Raw genomic sequence first — 17,625 nt, 5'->3', positions numbered from 1 at the left:
GCGGGCGGGCTGGCTGTAACTCTGGAACCCATAATGGAATCTAGCCAGTTCAAGAAAGGAACCAAGATCTTATAGTGATACAAGTTGTGTGCAAGTTTGGTTAAAATAAAATCATAAATGAAGCTGCTATTGTACAGACAAGGTGAAAATAGCTAATTCAGGCCCTTACAGGGGCCATAACTCTGGAATCCATAATGGAATCTGGCCAGTTCAAGAAATGAACCAAGATCTTATGGTGATACAAGTTGTGTGCCAGCTTGGTAAAAATCAAATTATAAATAAAGCTGCTATTGTGCAGACAAGGTCAAAATAGCTGATTTTGGCCCTTTCAGGGGCCATAACTCTGGAACCCATAATGGCATCTGGCCAGTTCAAGAAAGGAACCGAGATCTTATGGTGATACAAGTCGTGTGCAAGTTTGGTTAAAATAAAATCATAAATAAAACCACTATTGTGCAGACACAAAATTGTTGACGCACGGACGCACGCACGCACGGATGGACTGACTACGGACGACAGACGAAGGGTGATCACAAAAGCTCACCTTGTCACTATGTGACAGGTGAGCTAACAAAATACTGAAAAAGCAGAAAATCACTTTAACATGCTCAACAACACAACATTAATTTACTGAGTGATCTATTCCAAGGGAGAAGTTATTGGACAACATTTGACATCATTCAGTACTGACAGGGCAATTGCAAAAAGCTAAAGAAGATAGTATCCAATAATTTGCATCCTACTGCTATGAAACAGATACTGGCATGATTCCTAACACCAAAACGCAATATCCATTGGCAATGCATTTAGCCATATCTAGGAGAACTGATAACGGATGTCCTGTGTAGTACAACCACAGTATGCTTGTGGATTAAAGTGTTCTGAGGCTGCCTCTTGGAGTTTTTAACAATAATTAAAAGTCTGGAGTTATTACATCTGGAAGCAGGTAATTCTTCATACTCATTACTAGAAATATTTTACTATTTAAAAAGGTAATGAAAAGGATAAGTAACATTCTTTTTTCAAAAGTATAATTTTATGATATACAATATTATAGCATGGTACCATACAAAGGTAAAAAAAATATTTTATTTCAGTACTACAAGCATTTATTAAATAAAAACTCCACCAAAGTTATATTAGACACATACCAATGAGCAACAATTTTTACAGGCAATTAAGCCATTAGGTAGTTTTTTTTATACCCATATAGCATTTACCAAGGGTTTGTTTCAATACATGATATAAGGAAAATTAAGAAAAACTTGAATACAATTTTTCTTTCTGCAACAAGAAATGAAAAATAATTTTTCAAACAAGCTTTAACAGATGAAATAGTAATAAAAAATCTCAGGTCACCTTACAGACTGTTATTCTAGGCATGTAGAAATCAGGTGATTCGCCTTTCTTCTAAGAAATTAATCCTTAGCCTGCTGGCGGCAAAGTGATTCTGCCTTTGCGACCAGTGCAGACCAAGATCATGGTCTGCACTGTTCGCTATTCAGTCAATAAATTTTCATTGAACACCCCTTTTAATATCAAATGGTATTGCCCAAATTGAATGATGGACCAGTCCATTTCAGAAATTTAGCAGTTTAAGGGTTAAAGATTCCTCAGCCTTTCTTATAAGAAATTAAAGATTCCTCAGTGAAGAGAAAGTGACCATATATGACTGACCTAACCCACTAATTAAGCAATGAGGGCCCTTTAACATTTAAACATTACTTCTCAGAATTCTCATTTGGACTTTTAGTGACACCATTTAATGTGTCAGTAATAATACTAATATCACACAAACTTTTACTATGGTGTTCTGTTAGGGCCATTACTGTTTCCGCACTTCACCTTGTTGACTCACAAAAAAGTATCATCATTGCAGTTTCACATCATAGTGTTGTAAATTTGCAATTAGGATATATATATAATATTAGATTTATATAGCACTCTTTTCCTGATTAACATGTTCAAAGGCGCTTTTCATAGGATGAGGGGCAGTCTTGCAATAATACAGTGCAAAAACAAGATGCAACAAGAGCCCGGGGGGAGTAGTATAGCTCTCCACATTCTCCAAACAGTCAAGCTAAAAATGTGATATTGATATCAATGATGCTATTGCATGATATCTTCATGTCTTTACGTGATATTATCTGTTGCCTTGAACAATCTAGAGGGCTGAAACAATGATGGCCCAAACAGAACTGTAACTATATCAGGAAGCCATACAGCTGGTTAAATATGGAAAGTTGGTGTATGTTCTAGCCACTCATGAATGAAATACATTTTTTGTAACCTGTACAACTTACTATTTTATCAAAAGCTGGAAAGTCGCTACATGATCTAAATTGACTTAAACCCTACCCCATGCCTTAGAGTGAGTGAGTGAGTTGCGTTTTACAGAGAATGGACACAAAATGGTCATATATCGCTGAGTCCCATGCCTTAGAAATTCAATTATATCAATTATCACCATTTTTATAATAAAACACTCTGAAAACACATGATGACAGCTTGTTTGGTTTCTTTTGTACTTAGTATGTAGCACAGCAAGCTAGTGCTTTATCTTTCATTTGATGTAATAAATGGTTTTATGAAGGCTGATTCACTGTTAGAATGAATGAATGAGTTGGGTTTTACAGCGACTGAATTTTCACTGTTAGAGATTACAGAAACACTTGTAATGCAATATGCTTTTTTCTCATCACTAATAAATACATTACCATCATAAAAGATGCCAGACATTCAGGCCACTGCAGTTACTGTCTGAGCTTGCAAAAACAAAATACTGTCTCAGTTTGTAAAAAATATACTACCTTAAAATTAATGGACTGATTTCAATGAAACCTTGTACCAATCATGCTCTCCCACAAAGATAGGTTACTTTTTCATTAAATTGATATAAAATAGACAAGATTAGGATTGACAAATGGTGTTCATTCAATAATTTCACTCTATAAAGAGATTGTTTCCCTTATGTAAAGGAGGCTTACCATAAGTCTCTTTATAGTATGTTCAAATAGTTTAGAACTGTAACTAAGCAAAGCCCCAGCCAGTGCTAAAGCTGTATAGTAATAATACTAATGACACAGCTGATGTTGCGCAACTATAATTTTAGATTTTAACATTTAGCCTGCTAAATTTCTAAAATAAACTGGTCCATCATTCAATTTGAGCAATACCATTTATTATTCAAAGATTCAGGAAATCTGGACATTGTCATCGTATTTGATTTTCTAAACAATAAAAACTAACCATTTGTGACAGCACAATTTAAACGTAATCTATTTCCGGATAAGTTGCTAATGCACTTCCGATAGCAAAGTTTATGCAAACACAATGAACATTATACAGTTATTAACTAAAACAAAATATTGAAAAAGCAGAAAATCAATTTAACATGCTCAACAACATTACATTATTTTACTGAGTGATCTATTCCAAGGGAGAAGTTATTGGACAACATTTGACATCATTCAGTACTGACAGGGCAAATTGGGAAAATAAATGTTTGCCATGCTAAAAAAATAGTACCCAATAATTTGCATCCTACTGCTATGAAATAGATACTGGCATGATTCCTAACACCAAAACGCAATATCCATTGGCAATGCATTAGCCATATCTAAGAAGAACTGATAATGGATGTCCTGTGAAGTACAACCACAGTATAATTGTGGATTAAAGTGGTCTGAGGCTGCCTCTTGGAGATTTTAACAATGATTAAAAATCTGGAGTTATTATATCTGGAAACAGGTAATTCTTTATAGTTTACTAGGAATATTTTACTACAAGGAAATTGATAATGAAAAAGTTACAGAAAAAGGAACAGTAATCATCTTTTTCTTTTTTTAAAGAATCAATGGTATATGATATGCAATAATTTTATTATAGCATATTATAGCATGGTAACTAATAAAGGTAACAAATTATTCCATTCCTGCACTTCAAGCATTTACTATATTATAACTGTACCACCAAACTTATATTAGACACATATTAAAGAAATAAACAACAATTTCTACAGGCAACTGGCCATAGATATAGGGTTTGTTTCAAAAAAGGCAAGTAAGGTTTCTCTAAAACTTCTTGGCCAAATGTTTTCAAACTTCATATGTATTCAGCATCATGAGAATATTGACCTCGCACCACAGACAAGTTTAAAACAGTGAAACACCACTTGCTCAAGCAGTGATGGCCTAAGCCCCAAGGCTTGCTTGAGCAATTTTCTAGCTTTTACCTTGTCAAAATTATGTACCTTTTTAAGTTACAAATTTTGGGTAAGTAACTACTAAGCCAAATGCGAAAAACTAGCTTCAATACATTTCTGAAAATTTCTGAACATCTTTCTGAATATTTCTGAATTGATGTCTGAGATTTTCTGAATGGCTGAATATTTCTGAATTGATGTCTGAGATTTTCTGAATGTGTTTGAACTGATGTCTGAATATTTCTGAATTGATATCTGAACATTTCTGATTTAATGTCTGAACATTTAAGAAAAAATGTCTCAATTTGTACTGAATTGTGCCAATTTAAGCAAGTATTTAGAAATGAGGAGGGAAGGAATTTTCAGAAAAATTCAGAAATGTTCAGCAATTATTCTGATAACAATTCAGAAATATGATTTTTTTTGTACTGTCCCTTCTTCGAAAAATTAGGGCAATATTAAAAAAGTATTATCATTGCACTTTGTATCCATAGTGTCGTAGTAATTCTGCAATTAGGATGAGGGGCAATATTGCAATAATACAGTGTGAGAACACGATGCAAAAATGTGATCTTGATATCACACCATCGCATGATATCTCCTTGTCTTTACATCATATTATTACACTGTTGCCTTGAACAATCAACAATGCTGAAACAAGACAGCCCAAACAGGACACTGTAACTATGTCAGGCAGCGATACAGCTGGTTTATGGAAAGTTGGTTTATGTTCTTCCGAGATGCCCTCACTCATGAATGAAATAATGCCTATATAGGGAAACTAGGAAACTTCCTATTCGAAAAACATGATAACAAGGTGACGAACATAGATCAACGAAACAACACAACCGCAATAATGGAAGAGTGATCCAGCACAACAAGCATGTGCAAAAGAATTGCTTTGCACCAAGAACAATTTACATTATCAACATGGCGTCCTTTCACCATATCCTATTCCTGGCATTTGCCAAATTTGAAAGTCAAACAAACATAGAGCAAGATGGAGTTCACGGACCAACAAATGAACTTCCTGGAGGATATGTTTGGTCTGTCGACAGACTTGTTTGCCGATGACCTGGGTACTGATGGCAGCATTCTTGATCTGGGCCTAGATGGGGGTCTTAAACATCAAACTGCTGCCCAGGAGTCACTAGAGGACTTGCTTCTTGCAGATTCTCATGCAGACTCTTTTGGAGAAGAATGGATGGAAACATTGGATTTCCAAAACCTCCTGAACTCTGACAGCAGCAGTGGGATTGGTCCCACTGTAGTGAAAGTTGAAAAAACAAGAGCCTCGCAAAGAGGGGATGAAACAGGCTGCATTTGAGCTACTGAAGGCACTTTTGACTGGACAGCAGCCAGCTAAGACCGAACTGTCGCTAGATTTGATGCAGCCTGTAGAGCCAGTTGAAACCCCGTCTGTAATTTCTCCAGCTGCAGAGGTCCCAGATATAGACTTTCCAGGCTATGACAGTCTGAACACTTTACTTGGAGGTGTTGATTATCAAGTCATCCATTCTTTAATGACTTGATTCAACCAGAAATATCATTGGACAATGGGGATATAATTGAAATTCTACCTGTAAATTCTGGTCAAAATTTATTGTTCAACTCTGTATCATCACTGGAGGACTCTGTTGCTGTTTTACATAAAGATTCCTTTAATGTTGAAAAACAGGATGTAAGTTCACCATTAAGTAACACCGATATTGAATCAGTCTTGTCTTCAAGTCCTACCTCACCGGCAGAGACATGCCATGACATTACCACAGTTGATTAAATTTGTCTTAGTGACAGTAGCATGTCAAGTACCGCTAAAAGTATTCAAGTGTCTAGTGAGGACTTTACTAAACTAAAATCAAAAAGCAAGAAAGTAAAAACTAAATCAACTCCATATGATTCTGATAATAGTCCAGTTTCTGACAAAAGGTTGAGAAAGAAAATGCAAAACAAGAATGCAGCCACTCGGTATCGAAAAAAGAAACGTCATGAAAAGGAAACATTGCAGGAACAGGAAGTTCGTCTCTCCAATAAAAACAAGGAACTGCGTGAAAAGGTTGAATCATTACAGCGCGAAATTCTGTACATGAAAGAACTGATGAACGAAATAAACAAAGCAAAACAATCTAAAATATAAATAAATGTTTAGAGAGACCTTGTTTTGTGTTCCTGCAATATTGGTTTTTATCATTTGTTCAGTCATTGTACATATTCATCTCATCTTTATTTATGTCTTCTAGATGAACAATTTACCAAAAGGTAGAAAGTTGCTACATGATCTATAATGACTTAAACCCTACCCCACTCAAAAAGTCTCTTGTCTATTAAAGAACTCCAATTATATCAATTATCACCATTTTATAATAAAATACTCTAAAAACACATGATGACAGCTTGTTTGATTTCTTTTGTATTCAGTATGTAGCATAGCAAGCTAGTGCTTTACCTTTCCTTTGATGTAATAAATGGTTTTATGAAGGCTGATTCACTGTTAAAGATTACAGAAACACTTGTAATGCAATATGCTTTTTTCTTATACCATCATAAAAGATGCCAGACATTCAGGCCACTACAGTTACTGTCTGAGATTGCAAAAATAAATGCTGCCTGAGTTTGTAAAATATATACTATCTTCAAATTAATTTCGACTGATTTCAATGACACCTTCTACCAATTATGCCCTCCAAGCATTATTTCATCACAGGTGGGTACCTGATTATAACCACAAACCTTTCATTAGAGAACTAGATGGCTTCCTCCAGGAAGAATTCTAGGCAACACGTGAGACTTGAACAGACATCAGTGAGGGGCAAGTAATTTGAAGTTTAGCAACCTTAACTACGGAGACTGCTTCAATGTACTGAATCTGTAAAACAGGGAATCTGTTATGGTGCAGAGGTAGTGCACTGAGCTCCTGCATGAAGGTAGTAGGTTTGATTCTCATTACACAGTCTCCATTTCAATCCCTCATGAAGCCACAGCTAACCTGAGAAGGTGAATGCAATAGAACTCACTAGCAGCACCTCAGCAATGTTGTGAAACTTAATTAAGTAGTTTATCTTCTCAGGCAAACTGGAATAACTAGAACTGTCACAGGAGTGACTCATACCCCCACCATACGGTCTTGTCACAGAAGAATGGCAACCATAAGAAATCTTAAAAATACTTAGTCTTTGGAGTACTTCATCCTGGGCTTCCACATATAAGTAATACTAGTATAATACTAGTATAGTAATACTAGTAAATATATTAAATCTCTAATATTAGAGATACACTAAAAGTGAATACAAAAAAGTGTCTTACCGACCCATGTTACCACAGAAAAATGTATTTACTTTTTACATAGGACTTATAATAAAAAAGTTATAAAATACCTAAAATATTGAAAATCTAAAAATAGGATTTCTAAAAATAGACTAATTCCTGGAATTTAAGGGGAAGAAACTCTGTACAAAAGTTAAAAAAAGGTTACTTCCCTTTGGCTCTAAGCCAATCAGAATGAGATATAGTGAAAATACATCAAAATTAACCTTAAATTCTAGGTAAAAGGGGACACAATTCAAGAAAAAATAGTGTCAGAGTTATGCACCTTGTGTCACATGATGTGGGTGATGAGGTGGAACATCTATTTTAAGTCTGAATCAAATCCATTCAGTAGTAACTGAGATATAGCGAAAATACATCAAAATTTACCTTAAATTCTAAGTAAAAAGGGGCATAATTCATGAAAAATTGGTGTCAGAGTTATGCACCTTGTGTCACATGATGTGGGTGATGAGGTGGAACATCTATTTTAAGTTTGCATCAAATTCATTTTGTAATAACTGAGATAGAGTGAAAATACATCAAAATCAACCTTAAATTTAAAGTAAAAGGGGACATAATTCATAAAAAATTATGTCAGAGTTAAGCACCTTATGTCACATGATCTGGGTGATGAGGTGGAACAACTATTTTAAGTTTGAATCAAATCCATTTAGTAATAACTGAGATATAGTGAAAATACAACAAAATTAACCTTAAATTCTAAGTAAAAGGGGACATAATTCATGAAAACTTGGTGTCAGAGTTATGCACCTTGTGTCACATGATGTGGGACATGATGTGGGTGATGAAGTGGAACATCTATTTTAAGTTTGAATCAAATCCATTCAGTAGTAACTGAGATATAGTGAAAATACATCAAAATCAACCTTAAATTCTAAGTAAAAAGGGGCATAATTCATAAAAAATTGGTGTCAGAGTTATGCACCTTGTGTCACATGATGTGGGTGATGAGGTGGAACATCTATTTTAAGTTTGAATCAAATCCATTTAGAAATAACTGAGATATAGTGAAAATACAACAAAATTAACCTTAAATTCTAAGTAAAAGGGGACATAATTCATGAAAACTTGGTGTCAAGAGTTATGCACCTTGTGTCAAATGATGTGGATGATTAGGTGGAACATGTATTTTAAGTTTGAATCAAATCCATTTGGTAATAAATGAGATAATAGATTTCGGGACGCGACGGGACGGGACGCGACGCAACGCGACGCGACGCGACAAAACTGACTCCTATATACCCCCCTCAAACATGTTTGGTGGGGGTATAAAAAATTCTTTAAAGGAACAGAACTAATGAGCATATTCATTGTAAGAACAGTAGATTTTGCAGCTCAGCCAAATTCAATTTAATTTTCAATTAACTCAGGTTTTTATGAAACAGAACACTGGAATTCATTAATTACAAGGCAGAAGCAAATTCAACAGATCTATTAAAGCAACTCACTCACAGATATTTTTGTTTTACAATTTTTAAAAAAAATTAAGTATCCTTCATAGAATTGAACAGAACAAAACCAATAAACCAACATAGGCATATAAATCAAACATATAAATGGAATGTGAATTACAATTATCCCTAGATTGTACAAATTTGAATGTTCTAAAATGTATACTGTAAATTCTTATGCCACGATATGGCCCTATACCACTCACCTGACTCAAATGGGTACATTTCTTGGTAAAAGACCTTTACACAATGCTAATTGTGCCAAATATTTAAGCTTTAGTCCTTGGGGTTTTAGACAAGACAAATTTTAAGGTTTTTCATAATGTCTATGTAAAACAAGTGATCCCCATTTAACCCAAGAAGTAAGATTAGAACAAACTTGATGGAGGACTTCTAGATGATACTACATACCAAAAGTATAAGCTCCAGGTTAATTAGCTTCAGACAAGTTCTTATACAAATTAAAGTAACGCCAGGTGCATGGTTTGAAATTATTTAACAGAGGACCACTACAACATGCTACATTTTCATTTTGGTTGCCACAGCAACTAGATTAATGCATGGGATGGATTTTTTTAACAATTTTGGTAGAGGACCATAGAGGACCACCCAAACTTGCAGCAAAGTGTTTCAGAAAACATGTCTTGAAGAAAAATGTGGACCATGACAGACTGTTGACAACATATGATGAATGGTGAGTGATCCAAACCCCCCCCCCCTGTCACTTTGTGCTCAAGTGAGGTAAATATACAAATATAGTAATATAATTCTATGAAACTGCAAATTAACCCTAGTAAAAACTTATTCCCATCTGACTGATGACAATTATCTACAGATATTAGAAAATCTATTATTCCTTCTGCAGACACATAAAACTGCTATTAATAAGGAGCCTGGGGTGCAAAAGCATAAAATGGGCATTACAAGGCTATAACTTACTGTCCTGTCTCATATAGCTTTAATTGCATTTTTTATTTCCTGCTAAAAGGCATGTACCTTAAGTGCCAGCAAATTATTCTGGATTTTAATTTTTTATTTATTCAATTTCTGACAACTTTTCTGCAACAATACATTATCAAAGACAGCAATAAATTCTCCAAGAAACTCATTATAGAGAAAATGTTATGTAATATAAAACAAGATCTGTCATTTGACAAATGCCCCCCAAAGCATGCACAAGAATGCTAGCATACAGTTGTCTGAGCAAAATATGCCAGAACAGTTTAGGTATGAATAATTTTGTGACCTTGACCTTGACCTGAGAGACCAGGGTCAGAAGTGTGACACATCTTCTCAATATGGTTAACATTTGTGTCAAATTATTTTCAAATCCCTTGATAAATGGCAGAGTTATGGACCACTGACAAGAAACAGACTATGTTAAACTTTGACTTCTAAGTGTGACCTTGACCTTGCAGCTTGGGTCTAGGTCTTGAGCATGACATGTCATCTCATTATAGGGAACATTTATGCCAAGTGATTTTAAAATCCCTTTATCGATGGCAGAGTTATGGACCGGACAAGAAACAGACCATGTTAACCTTTGACTTCTGTGACCTTGACCTTGGGGTCTGGGTCTTGTGCACAACATATTGTCATATTACGGGGAATATTTATGCCAAGTTATTTCAAAATCCCTTGATGAATGGCAGAGTTATGGACCAGACAAGAAACATACCTTGTTAACTTTTAATCTCCAAGTGTGACCTTGACCTTTGAGCCAGGGTTCTGGGTCTTGCGCAAGACAGGTCGTCTCATTATGGTGAACATTTTGTGCCAAGTTATTTCAAAATCCCTTTATGGATGGCAGAAGTACAGCCCGGAAGAGAATTTACACAGACGGACAGACTGACGGACGGACGGACAGTGCCATTTTAATATGCCCACCTTTGTGGGCATAATAAAAACTTAAAATTCATCTAAATTTAATAAACTCATGAATCATTAAAGTTGCTATGTTGTTTAAGCATAATCTGTAAGTAGACTGGTTTCTTTTGAAAGTCAACTTGTTTGCTAAAAGGGTTCCCTTAATTAACAAAAAGCATGTTTTTTGTTAAATTAATTAAAGTAAGAAAAAAGAAAATATTCCAAAGCTAAATTTGCTTCAGTTTAATCATTAAAAAAATGTAAAAAAAACTACCCATTAAAAGTGACAAAATGCTTCCATTGGGTATGCAAGAAATTAAAACACAGGAGATATTGGAGATCAAATGACTGAACACAGAGTGCAAGTGACAAATCAATCAGTGATCTGCAAACATTTTTTCTAGTATTTTAGTATTTGTAATTACTCTACGACAGAGAACAAAAATATATTCAATCAATGTAACCTGTTTATTCAATTAGCATAATATTAATGGTGAAAAACAATCTGAGAACAATTAAGGCCCTGCATCTTCAACAAATTGTTTCCATTCACCTCTTCTATTCTCAGAAATTCATCACGTATGTCTGTTATTAAATAGAATTCTGCTTCAGTGTGAGGGGTGTTTGCCCATTTCTCTTCATGAACAGAATCCATCAAACTGATTTTTTTATCTAAGTTCTGAAACAGAATCTATTGCAAAAACAAAAACAAAAACCCAAAACATTTTAATCAATATCAAACTAACAAACAAAAAAATAGATAGAAGTCAATGATTACAGTGTCAACATGATTGTGGCTAGTGGGATAAATCTATGACTCGCGCAATAACTTGATCTTCATTTGAGCTGTTCACTGTAATTTCATTAAAGTGGTTCAAACACATAATAATGCCAATTTCTTATTATTCTTAGTTTAGATAACTTGCATGAAGCTATCAACATACACCCCCCCCCCCCCCCCACACACACACAAAATCAAATTCCCATATTAATACCAACACTTACGTAATCATGTTTTAATATATAAAACTATTCTATTTTTTCAAGATGAATAAAAACAAATGGAAAAATCTTGGCAATATTAACAATGAATAAAAGGCAGTGTGACCTACAAATTTACAGCTGTTTATACATAAGTTACAGAAATAAACAAAAATAACTTCCTCTAAATTCTAAAAAAAAACTGGAGACATGAGTCAAGAAATTAAAACTTTCTGGCAAAAAGCCTGATGGCTTATAAAATTGGCTTGTTTCTGAAGGAAAGATTTATTTCATGTAGTTTTAACTTTTTAACAGAATGCTTTATATCTTGTTTTATTATATAGTGTACTGGAAAGTTTCAGCTAGAATAATGTAAACATAATCTTTCCCATTTCTTTTTTTTGTACCTAAGGTTTTACTTGTTTATCAAACTGTTTCTTTTTTTTGCAACCCCACAACTGCAACATAATTTTTTAAAAAAATATTTTATCATTAAATATTGATTTAAATCAGGAAAATCCTCATAAGATACATTTAACTAATGGCAGAATGTATAATTTAGAGCTGCTGTCACAATTAAATGTCATAACAGTGACAGTCATTTTGTTAAAAAAAAACTTCCAGTTTTTAGTGGCATACTGTGTTTACTATTAATACATGTTTTAATGTGTTGTATTTTAAACTTATCACATAGTACTGTTTTTTACACACAACCATGTTTATTTTCAATTTTACATAGAGACTGTGTAATTCTGTTCATAATTTGGACAAAAGACATCTTTAAACAATTTAAAATACTGTTAAATCATTAAATTTCGTGGTCATGAAATTTCGTGGTTTTGGTCAAAACCGCAATTTCGGGGGGATTTGAATTCGTGATTTCAGCTTTTAAACATAAAATGAATGGTAATTTTACTTGTTCGTTAGGATTTAATTTCATGGATTGACTCAACCACGAAATCCACAAAAATTAGTCCCCCACGAATATTAATGATTTCACAGTAACTTCAAAATGTTTGTACTACAGCCAATAAAGAAACCCCTAGCACGAAGACATTGTATCGCTTACATCTTGTTCCAGTTTTTGAAAAATCTATCCTACTGCATTATGACAAGACAACAAGAGTTTTTGTCCCAGCCTTATGTTGTTAATTTTGTTGGACAATATCCAGGTTCACCTGAAAAAACAATTAATTGACTAATCGCCCAATATTTTCTTTTGTTCTGAATCTCAAAATATTTTCTACAAAAGCTTACTTTCATTGCAGGATGAGTGGCTGCGTAAAACAAACTTATCAGGAACAAAATTGCGGATAAAAAATGGAGACATCTTGGATGAAAATTTTCTCAGTGGTTCATGTTTTAGTAATGTTTGGAGCCACCCAAAGCATCGATTACACGGAAACTACAGACAAAACAGTGAAAAATAAAATCTGGAACACGGAGAATTGCCCAAATGAGTGTTTGTGCTACAAGGGGACTCCTTCTTTATCAATAAACCAAATAAAGTACATGAAAACAGTTGATTGTGCTAGTACTGGACTTGAAGACCTGCCAATGATTCTACCGGATGATACAGAAGTGCTTCTCCTCTCCAATAACAATTTTACAAAAGTGACAAAATTACCGTATTCTCCTAGTTTAGTTTATCTGGACTTGTCTAATTCGTCTATAGAAATTCTGAGGAGCAACAACTTATTTTTTCACTACAAAAAGCTAAAATATCTAAATCTAAGCAGAAACAGCTTGCATTATTTGCAGCCATATTGTTTTATTGGGCTTTCAGGTTTATATTACTTGGATATCAGTAAAAACAAACTAACCAATATTTCAAACAGTGTTTTTGCCCGCATGAATAATCTGAAATCATTTAATATGGCGGATAATTTGCTCAGCAGAATAACTCAAGACTGGTTCACTGACGTTTCTGAAGATCTAAGAGAGCTTGATATCTCAAATAATCGTCTCACTGCCATCAGAGAAGATGACTTCAGTGCTTTAAATAAACTTAATATATTGAACCTGTCTGCAAACACCATTAAAGATATTGATAACGGTGCATTAAGCAATCTTACAAATATGTTAATTCTGGATCTCGGCTATAATCAAATGCAAATTGTGCCAAAAGAATCATTGCAACATATGAAGCTTCTGAAGAAATTCATATTTAATGGAAACCCCACCCGCAAAATTCATAGTGGTGACTTTGACAGCATGAATTTTGTATACTTGTCCATTAGTTACATGCCTGAACTGCTATTTATTGAAAAAAATGCATTTCAAAACCTGCCGTATTTTACTACTTTAGAAGCGCATGATAATCAAAAACTTATATATATTGACGCTCAAGCCTTTGATAACGTACCAAGTTTAAGTACTTTGTACTTGCATAATAATCAGCTAACAGCATTGTCACCGAGTTTGATTCAATACGTACCAACTTTAGAGGAAATTCACTTATACAGAAACCCACTTCGATGTGATTGTAATGCATTCTGGATAAAAGAGCTCATAGACGAAGCTAGCACAACAAACTACAGCAAACCATTCTTCAATCACTCACAGTTTATTAAATGTGATTTTCCTCTCAGTTTTATAGGAACTTCCATAGAAAACATTGATGATGACAAATTTCAACGAGTCTGTGCTCCAACTACGCTTCCAGCCTTCAAACAGAACTATACGTTAGATCTCGGAGAGGAATTACGTCTTGAATGTCACGCTTATGGTGTCCCTGAGCCAAAATTAACATGGCTGCTGCCAAACCAATCAGCCATCAGCGGTGACTTTCACAGTAAAAAATTTGAACTTGTAGATGATTGCGTTTTGATAATTCGTTATTTAACGTTAAGCGACAGTGGTACGTATGCTTGCAAAGCAGACAATGGTATAGCATATGACTTAAGTTCCACACGTATTACTGTGACAAATAAGCCTGTCAGGCTTGTTGTGTTCAGAGTGTCCTTCGATTATGTATCAATGTCGTGGAATGGCACTAGACACAACTCAATGATCTCAGATTACCAATTACAGTATCGAGAAATAAAGGGAGATAATCAACAAAACAATTCTAATCAAAATTATAGGTATAAAGTCATTCCCCTTGGGCCACAGTATAGAAGCTACACAGTGACAAATTTAAAACCGAAAACTACATACGAATTTTGCATAGTGTACGTTTATGATACTGAAAGGTATAAAGTTGATTGCAGAAAATTAAAAACCAAAGATAAAGTAGAATATCATAGTGCTATAAAAAAGATTGTAAGTGAAAAAATAATAGCAGGAGTGTGTACAGCTTTAGGAATTATAATGGCCGTTGCCTGTATGGTGACACTTGTGAAAAAGTTCAGACTTCACAAAGATTATGAATCACCATATAACACAGAAGAAACAGAAAGTATTAATATTCCGCTAGAAAACGTTTATCGACCTTCAAGCACACAACTGTGTTCCTCAAAAACATCCTTGCTAAGTGTTCAAACTCATAAATCAGGATTTGATGAATATTAAGTTCCCATCGGAATTTTATACAGTTTACCTGATGTCATATTTTAGTTGTTAATTAATTCATTGTAAAATTCATCTCATTTTGCTCATACTCAGGTCCCCACGGTGACATAACACAGCTGAATAGACAGACAACTGTCAGTTCATATTAAAGTAATGATTGTAAGGTAACGTAATTCTGTTACATTTCATCACAATAATTCATTCTTTCCCTCATTTGGATAATTGAAAAGTTACTGTTAAAAGCTTTGTTTTTTATGTTGAACACTACAATAAAACACCCATTGCCATGAGCAGTAATGTGGGCATTAACTTTGAAAATATAGGGAAAATGGTCTACTGATGCCAGTCGCTTGAATGAATGAAAACTTCTCCATCTGTGGATTTTGTTTGTTATATAACTTATACGTATGTAAATTATAAGTATTTGTTATAACTTACAAATGTGTGGTTGTATTTTATTTGTAGCGGCTTCTAAATGGCTTCCGCATAGCTACAATCATGAATGAGGACATGTCATTATCTAGCTGGTAACTGAAGTATATATTTAATGGGTCTTATTGTCATGCAGATATTTGGCCATATCTTTTTTGGTTGAAAAATGACAGAATGTGAAAAGATTTGGTCACTATGAAATGCAGCACTGCCGGATTGTTTAGACTGACATTTTTTTAATCATATATAGCATCATTATTGACTAAACATAATTGCCTAGGATTCTAACATACAATTCAATACATGCTTAAATTTGCCTTAAATCCTTATTTATGTTATCATATTCTGGAATTGATAAATATTTTCTGCTTCAACAGAAAATTTCACAACGTTACCCTAAGGCAACAAAAACCTGTATGCAATTTCCAGAACTTCATTATCTAGAACAAAAAGTTCTGTAATCAATTTTACCAAGTATTTCTTTTATTAATTTTACACATCATTAATTATAAATATTCTAAATTTACCGTATTCTCCATATTAAATAGCCATGGTTGGGATATTGTATTCTGCCCTACAACTCTTTAATTTTATTTCATATACATAATGAAATCTGTACTATTATACAGACTGGATTCACTATTACTAAAATTATACAGACTGGATTCTGCCTTACTACGCAAACTGGATTCATTATACTATACCTAAGCTTGATCCTGTACTATTATAATACAGACTGGATATATCATAATATATAGACTAGATTCTGTACTATAACAGACTGGATTCATTATGATCTACAGACTGGATTCTGTTCTATTATACAAAATGATTTCCTCACTATATATAGACTGGATTCTATATTATTATACAATATAAACAGACTGGAACTATAGCTATAACTGAAAGTGATGAATGTACCCTCCCACCCTCAAAGCACACACTGACACAATGCATTGCAATCTGGCACACACAAGGTTGCATAATGGATAGATCCGATTTTTCTGATATGGAACACCCCCCTTAGATATTGTTGCTATATCTCACAAGCTTTCTCCAAAATGGCTGATATACATTATACCACTATGACGATTCTCTTTTATAAAGTATCTAAATCTTCTGCTCATTACTGTAAAAAGATCAAAAACCTGTCGGATCACGCACTAAATGAATCATTTAATTATTATACTTAAGGTTATATTAACTCCATGAAGAAAAGTGGTGAAATGTAGCCGTTAAATGTCAGTGCTAATAAGGTCTTCATAAATATGAAAGTCGTAGAATTTTATAAATTTGTTTATTTTGGGACCGCACAAAATGTTCACAGACTACTGGTATAAAGTATGATACATATGATAAAAAGAATTCACGATACAAGGAATACATGTATGTCTATAAATAAAGTAAATTTAATCTGTTGATTTCACTGAATAACACCTGCGCGTTGTAAAGTCTATATGTTCGTGCATGATTATGTTTGCTTTTACGCAGCTGATACATTATGATTCAAAATCTCATTCATTTCTATATTTGCGAATGATTAAGTACCAGTATTATATTGAAATGTGAATTAAAATCATTGTATTTTATTTAATATGTTGTATTCTTCTGGAGACTAGACTGATACTGGTAGCTACAACATCAGTACGTGTGGAAATTCTGCAATATTTATGTATACCTTCTGAAGGAATGTCCCGCGGTTTGAAAAAGTTAAACTTTGGCAGTAGGTACCACGGTTATCACCCGCTGCGAACGACAAAACGAAACAGATCAATTGTCACATCAGTGTTAATCACAAGTAGAGGGTGCCTGGTATAAGTTGTAATTGATAATACATGTTTTTACTGAAAA

The 17,625-nt window shown here is 34.0% G+C and overlaps 4 protein-coding genes across 5 annotated transcripts in view; 3 read left to right on the top strand and 1 right to left on the bottom strand.

The window, feature by feature from the left end:
- Nucleotides 1-17,625, top strand: part of LOC123528520 (EF-hand calcium-binding domain-containing protein 12-like) — a 239,675-nt gene that overhangs the window by 159,622 nt on the left and 62,428 nt on the right. The window lies entirely within an intron of this gene.
- Nucleotides 1-17,625, bottom strand: part of LOC123528524 (mitochondrial inner membrane protease subunit 2-like) — a 195,137-nt gene that overhangs the window by 131,876 nt on the left and 45,636 nt on the right. The window lies entirely within an intron of this gene.
- Nucleotides 765-17,363, top strand: LOC123528522 (leucine-rich repeat neuronal protein 1-like). Of its 2 annotated transcripts, none has more exons than XM_045308284.2 (2): nt 765-946; nt 13,098-17,363. In XM_045308284.2, the coding sequence occupies exon 2, from the start codon at nt 13,150-13,152 to the stop codon at nt 15,340-15,342; it is 2,193 nt and encodes a 730-aa protein (XP_045164219.2). In that variant the 5' UTR covers nt 765-946; nt 13,098-13,149; the 3' UTR covers nt 15,343-17,363. The 2 variants fall into 2 exon arrangements, with proteins under 2 accessions (XP_045164219.2, XP_045164220.2); XM_045308285.2 differs by lacking the exon at nt 765-946 and adding an exon at nt 3,589-3,750.
- Nucleotides 4,988-6,454, top strand: LOC123528523 (cyclic AMP-responsive element-binding protein 3-like protein 2). Its single transcript, XM_053522053.1, is given in 3 exon segments — nt 4,988-5,492; nt 5,494-5,719; nt 5,722-6,454. Coding segments are annotated over 3 exon segments (1,134 nt in total). The 5' UTR covers nt 4,988-5,204; the 3' UTR covers nt 6,342-6,454.

Source organism: Mercenaria mercenaria, chromosome 13 (assembly GCF_021730395.1).
Source record: "Mercenaria mercenaria strain notata chromosome 13, MADL_Memer_1, whole genome shotgun sequence".
Taxonomy (NCBI): Eukaryota; Metazoa; Mollusca; class Bivalvia; order Venerida; family Veneridae; genus Mercenaria; species Mercenaria mercenaria.
This window is presented reverse-complemented; position numbering and strand designations above follow the sequence as displayed.

Excerpts from the sequence above, each read along its gene's own strand:
- LOC123528522 (XM_045308284.2), top strand. The coding sequence starts at position 13,150 with ATGGAGACATCTTGGATGAAAATTTTCTCAGTGGTTCATGTTTTAGTA.